This window comes from Dipodomys ordii, unplaced genomic scaffold (assembly GCF_000151885.1).
Source record: "Dipodomys ordii isolate 6190 unplaced genomic scaffold, Dord_2.0 Scaffold101, whole genome shotgun sequence".
Taxonomy (NCBI): Eukaryota; Metazoa; Chordata; class Mammalia; order Rodentia; family Heteromyidae; genus Dipodomys; species Dipodomys ordii.
The window spans coordinates 3,514,226-3,523,618 of record NW_012267317.1 but is presented as its reverse complement, the minus strand read 5'-3'; the positions used below and the strand labels follow the sequence as shown (position 1 = coordinate 3,523,618).

General features: G+C 57.5%; 2 protein-coding genes across 2 annotated transcripts in view; both read right to left on the bottom strand.

The window, feature by feature from the left end:
* Wdr86 (WD repeat domain 86) overlaps positions 1-2,641 on the bottom strand; it is a 28,145-nt gene extending 25,504 nt beyond the window's left edge. Inside the window, exon 1 of the mRNA XM_013027215.1 lies at positions 2,386-2,641. Coding sequence (XP_012882669.1) covers positions 2,386-2,641 — 256 coding nt within the window. The remainder of the gene's footprint in view (positions 1-2,385) is intronic.
* A 226-nt stretch (positions 2,642-2,867) lies between these two features.
* On the bottom strand, positions 2,868-8,390 carry Crygn (crystallin, gamma N). Its single transcript, XM_013027231.1, has 4 exons — positions 8,370-8,390; positions 6,615-6,863; positions 3,816-3,961; positions 2,868-3,003 (listed from the first exon to the last, which is right to left on the bottom strand). The coding sequence occupies exons 1-4, from the start codon at positions 8,388-8,390 to the stop codon at positions 2,868-2,870; spliced, it is 552 nt and encodes a 183-aa protein (XP_012882685.1).
* Positions 8,391-9,393: the final 1,003 nt, after the last annotated feature.

Here is a 9,393-nt window from a genome sequence, read left to right as displayed (position 1 = left end):
CCCCCCCCCCAAAAAAAAAGAGAAAGAAAGAAAGGAAAGAAGGAAAGACCCTCCTCCCTTTCCTATCAGATCTGAATGCTGGTCTTGGTGGTCGTAAAGGAGGGAAAGTGATAGTGAAGCTCGCTCATAGACTGCATTGCAGTCTGGCATAGCACTCGAGCTTGTTCCAAACAGGATTGAATAAAAGAATAAAAAATAAATAAATAAAAAAGGGGGGAGGAGGATTAGGGGGTGGGGAGGGGGGGAGGATGGGAAGGGATGGGAAGGGGAAACAAAGGAGGAGGCTACAATGCTTGATAAGAAATGTACGCATTATCTTGTCCATATAATTGTAACTCCTCTGTACAGTATTTTCACACAAAAAAAAGAGAAAGAAAGAAAGAAGAGAGAGAGAAAGGGAGGGAGAGAGAGAGAGAAAGGAAGGAGGAAAGGGAAGGAAGAAGTACATTGTCTGTGTGATAGAAATATTGCAATGAACTCGGTGCGGGCAGCTCACAGTAATCCTAGCTACTCAGGAAGCTGAGATCTGAGAATCACGATGCAGAAAAGTCTGTGAGACTCTTATCTCCAATGAACTATTCAGAAAAAGCCAGAAGTGGCTCTGTGGCTCAAGTGGTAGAGCGCTAGCCTTGAACCAAAGCAGCTCAGGGACAGAGTGCCCAGGCCCTGAGTTCAAGTCCCAGGACCAGCAAAAATAAAAAAGGAATGTTGCAAAGAAGCCTCTTTGCACAACGAACGTGCTACCAGCACAGAGCAGGCCCGGGGCTGGCGGAGGTTTCCGGTGGCTTTGTTCTCCAACTGTGCGTGTCAGCGATGGAAGGCGTGGGCCCAGCTGCCACGTCTGCCAGGCCTGGGTGTGAACCTGCTGTGTGCTCTCAGCACACACACTTAACCAGCCTGTGCCCATCACACCTCCTGTGAACGGGGTGATGATGATGACGTCACAGCCTTGGAGTTACTATCAGCAAAATTACACGGGTTCTGTCGATTACAGAGCCTGCCGTAAAGTCAGTGCTCCAGGAAATGGTATTACGAGCACGTGATCCTGTGTGAGCTCCAGACTGCCCAGGATGGCGCCAGCCTTAGGAGTAGGAGTGGAGGTGTGCTGCGCAGCTGTGGCAGACTAGGCTGGCATGCAAGGGTCAGGCCCCGTCGGCAGACACACCCCTGTACGCAGCCGGCCGGCTCATGCCCAGGCTGGTAGTGAAATGAAAGGCTGAGGATGACTTTATTTTTGTTGGTCATGGAGCTGGAACTCTGGGCCTGGGCGCTGTCCCTCAGCTCTAAGGCTCTACCTTGTGAGCCACAGCGCGACTTCCGGTTTTCTGGTGGTTAATTGGAGATAAGAGTCTCACAGACTTTCTTGTCCAGGCTGGCTTTGAACTGCCATCCTCAGATCCTAGCCTCCTGAGTAGCTAAGATTAAAGGAATGATCCACCGTGTTCACTGAGGGTGACTTTAAACAAACACCTTTGGTGGCATGCTGGACAGTCTGGTCTAGGAATCTGAACTCAGGTAGGTGGATGACTTTCTTTTCCCTCAGTTGTGGGGCCTGAACTCCGGGCCTGGGCGCTGTCCCTCAGCTCTTCAGCTCAAGGCGAGCGCTCTACCACTTGAGCCAAAGTGCCACTTCTGGCTTTTTCTGATTATGTGGTGCAGAGGAATTGAACCCAGGGCCTCATGCATGCAAGGCAAGCGCTCTACCACTGAGCCACCTTCCCAGCCCTGTGGTTGACTTTTATTAACTTTTGTCTTGTTTTGGTTTTTGTTGGTCATGGGGCCCAGAGTTCAAGCCCACAACCAACTAAAAAAAAAAAAAAAAATCTCATGAACTTTCCTGCCCAGACTGGCTTTGAACTGAGATCCTCAGCTGTCAGCATCCTGAGTACTAGGATTATTAGTGCAAGTCACTGGCATCAGGCTTTTTTTAGTTTTTCTATAGTGTGTGTGTGTGTGTACGTGTGTTTGTGTGTGTGCGCACGCGCACGCATGCTCGCATGCGCATATGTCGGGTGTCTATGTTGGAGGGTGTCCGGCTGGGGTGTCCTCAGCTCACTTCTGGTCAGCGGCTTCTCTGTGGTTGCCAGGCGGGAAGGGCAGGTGCGGGACCCCACGAGCCCTCTGAGTGTCTGTGAGCCCAGCTACCAGGTAGCAGGAGGCTGCCCTGCCCTTCCCGGAGGCCTGGCGCCATGTCGAGGCTCGGCCTGGGCCGTCCTGGGACACCCCAGGAGGCCTCCCCCACTCCCAGGGGAGCTGAGCTGAGCAGGGGTGGGGGGGCGGGGCGAGGCGTGTGCGGCAGGGCCAGCCGGCTGAGCTGGGCCAGCCCTGGGACTGGCTGTCCACCCCCTCCCTCTCCCCGGCTCCCGCCAGCCCTGCGCCTCCAACCCAGCAGGATGTCCCGGTGTGGAACCGGGGCCGGTGGGGCGCGTCTCCCCCGGGAGGTGCACGCATGGGCCAGGGTGGACAAACCCCGAGAGGCCGGGTGCAGACGCTGGCAGCGGCAACGCTGAGTCAGGAGAGGCTGGCAGCGGGATCTGGGCACTGGGCCCCGCCAGGCACAGCCCCCGACCTGGCCTGCACCCCCCGCCCCCTGCTGACTGAGCAGGGGTCCCCCAGGAGGAGAGGGCGCCTGGGGGGGCATCCTGGCGGCACCTGGCCCTCCCTGGCCCTGGGTCCATCACCTCCTGCCGCTGGGCAAAGCCGCTCAGGGGTGAGGTGAGGTGTGTGCCCCCCCTGTCCTGCAAGAACCCCAGGATCCATCGGGGCCTCCCAGTTCTCCCTCCAGGGCCAGGGGCGCCTCCCCCCGGGGGGCCCAGGAGGCACTGGGCGGGCGCAGTGGGCATTCAGGACCTTTATTGCCGGGGTCGCTAGAAGAAGTTGACCACCCTGCGCAGAGACTGCACGCGGGCGCTCGGCGCCTCCCACTCGGAGCAGCTGCGGAAGTCGCCCCTCTCCACCACGTACAGGCGCCCGCGGTAGTTGGGCTCCTCGTACAGCACCCACCTGGGGGCCAGAAGGGTGGTCAGGGGCGCCAGGGTAGCCCGGGGACCCTTGCCCGTCCCTGCCCCGCTGGACAGCTGTGTGGAACCACTCAAAAACTGGAAGTGACACTAGGGCTCAAAGTGGTAGAGCACTAGCCTTGAGCTAAAAGAGCTCAGGGACAGCGCCAGGCCCTGAGTCCAAACCCTATGACTGACAAAGGCAGGAAGGCAGGAAGGAAGGGAGGAAAGGAGGGAGGGAGGAAGGGAGGAAGGGAGGGAGGGAGGGAGGGAACGAGGCAGGCAGGCAGGAAGGAAGCCCTCCCAAGCTGCACACAGCTCTGATCTCTAAGGCTGCCTGTGGCCCAGACCAAGGGAGGGCTCTGGCCTTCACTTGGTTCAAACAGTTCCTGCTTTTCAGCCCCAGCGCCCCAGGGCTATTGAAGGCTTTTTCTTCCTCTGGGACACAGACCCCAATTTGTGAGTCTTTTAGCTCAAGGCCCTGTGCACAGAGGAGCTCAGGCAAGGAGAGTGAGCACCAGCAACAGAGCCCAGGCCGGCCCTGCTCCCGCTGCTGCGGCTTCTCCCTCCCCAGCCCCCCAAAACCCAGTGCCATCGCTACCCAATGCAGAGTGCGCCCCCCCCCCCCGCGTCAGGACGGAGGAGCGGCCACAGGGAGTCTTGGGGACCCCGTGTCTCCCTCTGAAGCCTTGCTGGGCTACTTGTCTGGGAGCAGAGGAGGCAGCAGGCGGGGGCAGGGGTCTGTGAGGCTTGGGGCACGGTGCCCGCCCCTCCCGCCTTGGGCAGCCACCCCCCCGCACTTATGCCCGCACTCACGCGCCGTCTCCGTACACCTTGACAGCGTTGACGCAGCTCTTGGGCCAGCCGTGGCTCTGCAGGAAGGGACAGTCTTCCACGAACTCCAGACACTGCCCCGTGAAGTTGCAGCCCTCGAAGATTTCTAGGCGGAAGTGCTCCCCGTGCTCCAAGACACAGCCGAGTAGAGGAAGGAAAGAAGGGGATTGTGGCGTGCCCCTCCCTCTCCCCCTTCCCTATCAATCCTGTGTACCAGGGTTCTGGACGCCGAGGGTCTCCGGGCTGAGCGGAGGGGCTGGCAAGCGCCCCGGCCCCCCGCCCCAGGACATACAGTGCTGTTCTTTCACATGAGACATTATGGGACAAAAAGCGTTTTTTTGCCAGTCCTGGGGCTTGAACTCAGGGCCTGGGCACCGTCCCTGAGCTGCTTTTGCTCAGAGCTAGCACTCTACCACTATACCACGAGGCCACCTTCCCAGCTGGCTTTATTACTCTATAAAGCTGCTGGGAATGGTAGCTTTCTTCTGGAATTCTAGCTACTCTAGAGGCTGAGATCAGATATAGAGCAACCCGGTCAAAAATTTCTGAAGACCCGATCTCAACCAATAAAAGCTGGATGTAAGCTGGGCTCTGTGGCTCATGCCTGTAATCCTAGCTACTCGGGAGACTGAGATCTCAGGATCACTGTTCAAAGCCAGCTTCAGCATGAAAGGCCATGAGACTCTTATTCCCAATTAGCCACCAGGAAACCAGAAGTGGAGCTGTGGCTCAAGGTAGTAGAGTGCTAACCTGGGCTCTAGTGGCTCATAGCTATAATCCTAGCTACTTAGGAGGCTAAGATTTGAGGATCGCAGTTTGAAACCAGCTCAGGCAGACAAATCCAAAAGACTCTAATAGCCAATTAGCCAGCAAAAAGCTGGCATGGTGGGTGTGGCTTAAGGGGTAAGGCACCATGCGAGAGTGGGAAAAAGCTGAGCAAAAAAGAGAGAAAGGCCCTAAATACCAGCACACAGACACACACAGACACACACACACACACACACACACACACACACACACACACACACACTGGGGGAGGTAGCAAATACCTATCACCCTAGTGATGCGGGAAGCATAAATAGGAGGATCAAGGTTCAGGCTGACCCAGACCAAAACACAAGACAATAGCCAAAGCAAGGCTAGAGGTATGGCTTAGAGATAGGGAACTAGCCGAGCCAGTTCCACACTAAGCTTAAACCTCAATGCCACGAAGAAAAAGAAAAATCTTCAGAGCCACTGAATGGATGCACTTCTCTGATTTCTACTTTCCTATAACCAAGAAATCCATGCAGGACCAGGTGGCTGAGAGGCTGCTGGAGCAGGGCTTCGAGTCAGGTGCTGAGCCCGGGCTCCAGCCCCCGCCAGACTAACACACTCCCCAGCCTTGACAACTTCGCCCAGGGCGAAGAAGGGAAACCACGGACAGGCCTTCAGATAACAACGCTTTAGAAAAGGCAATAGAGCCTTTTCTCAAAACCTGAAAGCGTTGATCTAAAACAAATAACGGACGGGGTTGGCTGAAGTCCCTCTGGACGCAGTCTCCTCCTTCCGCACACAGGAGGCTGCACCCACGTCCCCACCCCAGATGGCACCAGGGATGGTTCCTATGGGAACAGCATTCACAAGCTGCCCACTCTAGGTAGCCATACAAATAGCATTATCCGAGAGCCAGGCCAGCCGCGTTCATTCATTTCCCCAAGTCCATGGCCTGGCATTCATACGAGGCCGGCTGATTCTGTAAGACACACGGACAAGAGAGGGGCCCACGCAGAGAGGGGCCTGACCTGACTCTCCTCATGTCTCCCAGAGCCCCAGATCACAGGGCCACAGAGGACTGACAGACAGGAGGACAGGCAGACAGGCTCTCTCAGTGTGTGGAAGAGGCCATTCCTCACCCAAACCACTAGCACACAGGAAAGCTGGGGTGAGCGGCAGGCCATGCTGGGGCCGGCGGCCACCTGTGCGTGTCTGAGGGCCTGGCCCGCGGCCTTGGATTCCTCCTGCTCCCTCCCTTGGGAGGGGCCACTGGGCCCCATTCCACGCAGTGTTCACACCAGCCTTCCTTTTGCTGATGATCCTCCATCCAGTTGAAAATCCAAACTTAGATTAGTGTGTGTGTGTGTGTGTGTGTGTGTGTGTGTGTGTGTGTCTACCAGTCCTGGGGCTTGAACTCAGGGCCTGGGTGCTGTCCTTGAGCTTCTTTTGCTTCAGGCTAGCCCTCTATCACTTGAGCCACAGCACCACTTCCCGTTTCCTGAATGGTTCATTGGAGATAAGATTCTTATGGGGGGGCTGGGAAGGTGGCTCAGTGGTAGAGCGCTTGCCTTGCATGCCTGAGGCCCTGGGTTCGATTCCTCAGCACCACATAAGCAAAAAGAAAAAAGCCCGAAGTGGCACTGTGGATCAAGTGGTAGAGCGCTAGTCTTGAGCTGAAGAGCTGAGGGACAGTGCCCAGGCCCAGAGTTCAGGCCCCACGACTGGACCTCATCCCCCCCCCCCCAAAAAAAAAGAGTCTCATGGACTTTTCTGCCCAGGTTGGCTTTGAACTGTGATCCTCAGATCTCAGCCTCCCGAGTAGCTAGGATGACAGGCGTGAACCACTGGTGCCTGGCTACATGTTTAGATATAAATTGGCTCCCTGGAAACTCATAGGGGCTCCCCAACTTGGTCCCCACATGGTGCGCTTGTGCCAGGGATTAGGTCTGGGCAGGACTCTCTGGGTGTGGAAGATGTTGGGGTCAGGAGGGCCTGACCTGTCCGTCCCAGCCTGTGGCCACTCACCATGCCGACAGGCCGGCAGGAGCCCATGTGGTCGTTGTGACCATTCCAGCGGTAGAAGTCGGGGTAGTCGCCGTGCTCCAGGATGAACTGCTGGCCCCGGAAGTCAGGGTGGTCGAAGCAGACCCACGCTCCGCTCTCCACACGGATGGAGTTCACTCTGTTCATAAAGCCTCGGTCCTGGAAGTTGTCACAGTCCCCAAAAACCTCCAGCTTCCTGCCAGTGAAGTGCTTGCCCTCGTAGAGCGTGATCTAGGCAGGCCACGCGCAGTGACTCAGACAGAGGCCGTGGAACCCAAACTCCCCAGCCCCAAACCTGGCCTCGCTCATCCCCCCTGCTGATCGGGCAGAGGACCGAGGCCCCAGCGCTGCCCCGCCCCGCCCCGCCCCGGGGGCCAACACTGCACTCACTCTCGCAGGGACTTGCCCTGCATTCGCGCACACCAACCCTGGCTCATTGGTAAGGCATAAAGCGCCAAGAGGAAATGCTGGCAGAAGAATAAACTTCATCCACAACGCATCGCCCCCAACCCCACATTTATTTTTCCAAACTTTCCAGTTCCCAGTGCGGAAGCTCTCCCTGGAAGACCAGAACCTGTGAGAGCCAGGCCCCCGCGGCTAGCATGTGTGTTGCCTCGGGTCTCTGTTTCTAAGAAGGCCAGGCATTCCTCTTGGTGACAGGCCAGTGCCAGATCTGGAATTTTACCAACCCACAGGATGGCCCCTTGCTTCTGGCCAAAGCCACACCGGTGAGCAAACGCTCGGAAGGCCGGGCACCTTTAGCCTTTGGCTCTTTCCCTCCACCTGCTGCTGTGGGCCTGGCCCTGTTAGTTACTGACGAGCAGCCTTGCCCGTGCAGACAGATCGGTGAAGCTTCACCACTGATGACTGAGCCATCAAACAGCACAGGCCTCATCAGACCAGAGGACTGCGAAGGTAGAGAAGAGAAGAGAGGACAGAGGAGAAGAGAGGACACATGGCTACTCTTCCTGCCTGAGACCTGAGCACCCAGGGTTTGGAGATCCCTTAGATCTCAGCATTCAGCCAAGAAAAGGACAGGAGGGTCCCTGAAGAGACCGTGGGGAAGAAAAGCTCCCAGGGACACCTCGGCCGAGAAGGGGTGCTGCAGGGCTCCCCTGCCCTGAGCTAGAACCCTTCCTGCTCCTGACCCAGTAGGTGGGGGTATTAGGGTGAGGGTTAGGAAGACTGACAGGGGGGTTAGTTGGGGGAGAACAACAGAAGGGGTGCATTGCACTCAGCCAGACACGGGCGGCTCCCACCTGTCATCGCAGCTACTCAGGAGGCTGCGATCTGAGGATCCAGGTTCAAAGCCAGCTTGGGGAAGAAAGTCCATGAGACTCTTATTTTCAAGGAATCACACACACACACACACACACACACACACACACACACACACACGAAAAGCCCAAAATGGAGCTGTGGCTCAAGTGGTAGAGTGCTAGCCTTGAGTACAAAAGCTCAGGGACAGTGCCCAGGCCCTGAATTACAATTCCAAGACCACACACACACACACACACACACGCACGCACGTACACACACACGCATGCATGCACACACGCAAAGTAAGAGAAAGGGGATGCAAAAGGTGCACACTGAGGCCCTCAGTCAATGGAGATTGCCCACTTAGCTCAAAAGACAAGCCAGCGCTTCAGGCCATCCTACCTAAAAAGTGCACAAGGCAGCTCTCCCCCTCTCCACCCCCTGGACAAGAGAGGCTGCGGGCCGGCGGCCACTCACCTTCCCTGAGCGCTGCGCCATGGCGAGTCTCTGGCCGCCCAGGGACCCGGTTATTATACCCCGGGGCGCCTGCTGGCTCAGCGCCGCCACACACAAAAGATTTGCTTGGCCTGGCAGTGGCGCTTTAGTGCTGTCGGCCGTGCTAAGCCCCGGCCGGGACCCCTGCGCCCCCCCAGCCACGGGCCGCGCCCCCTGAGGTCCAGCCTGCCCCGTCCAGCGTGCTGATTCAGGGTCCCCTGGGGGGAGGGGCGCGTCTTCTCCCCTGCACCTCCTTGCAGCTCCCCTCCCTCTTCTGCTGGAGGCCTGGCTCCTCCTGCACCCCTCTTTCCATCCAGTGCCTGCCTTGCCTCTCGAGACAGACAGGACGGCACCGACCGGCTGAGCCAGCGCGGGTCTGTCCACAGCCTGCTCCTCACCCACACCTGCGCAGGCCTCTTCCCACACTGCCTCCACCCAGCCATCGCCCTTCCCTGACATCCCCACTACCCTCCTCCCCATGCCATCCCCACTCGCCTCCCCATGCTCTCTCCCCTCGGAGATCCTGTCCTGAAGAGGGACCTGCATCTTTTGTACCCCTGAGGCTCTATGCGGTGCACAGGCTACACCACCCTGGATGCCAAGGGCCCTTTACAGAGCCTAGCGACCCTAGCACCATCATCACCATCTCTACCACCACCACCACCATCACCACCATCAGCATCATCACCACCACCACTACCATCATCACCATCACCACCACCATCACTACCGCCATCACCACCACCATCACCACGATCATCACCACCACCATCACCACCACCACCACCACCATCAGCATTACCACCACCACCACCACCACCACCACCATCATCGCCATCACCACCACCACCATCACCACCATCAGCATCATCACCACCACCACTACCGCCATCACCATGATCATAACTAACACCATCACTACCACCACCACCACCACTACCATCATCACCATCACCATCACCACCACCATCACTACCGCCATCACCACCACCATCACCATGATCAT

What these genes read in the sequence shown, in the direction of transcription:
- Crygn (XM_013027231.1), bottom strand. Translation starts at nt 8,390, where the DNA reads ATGGCGCAGCGCTCAGGGAAG. An exon ending in TGGCGCAGCGCTCAGGGAAG is followed by an intron (nt 6,864 to 8,369) that starts GTGAGTGGCCGC and finishes TGGCCTGCCTAG; the next exon opens with ATCACGCTCTACGAGGGCAA. An exon ending in CCTGCCGGCCTGTCGGCATG is followed by an intron (nt 3,962 to 6,614) that starts GTGAGTGGCCAC and finishes TGTGTCTTGGAG; the next exon opens with CACGGGGAGCACTTCCGCCT.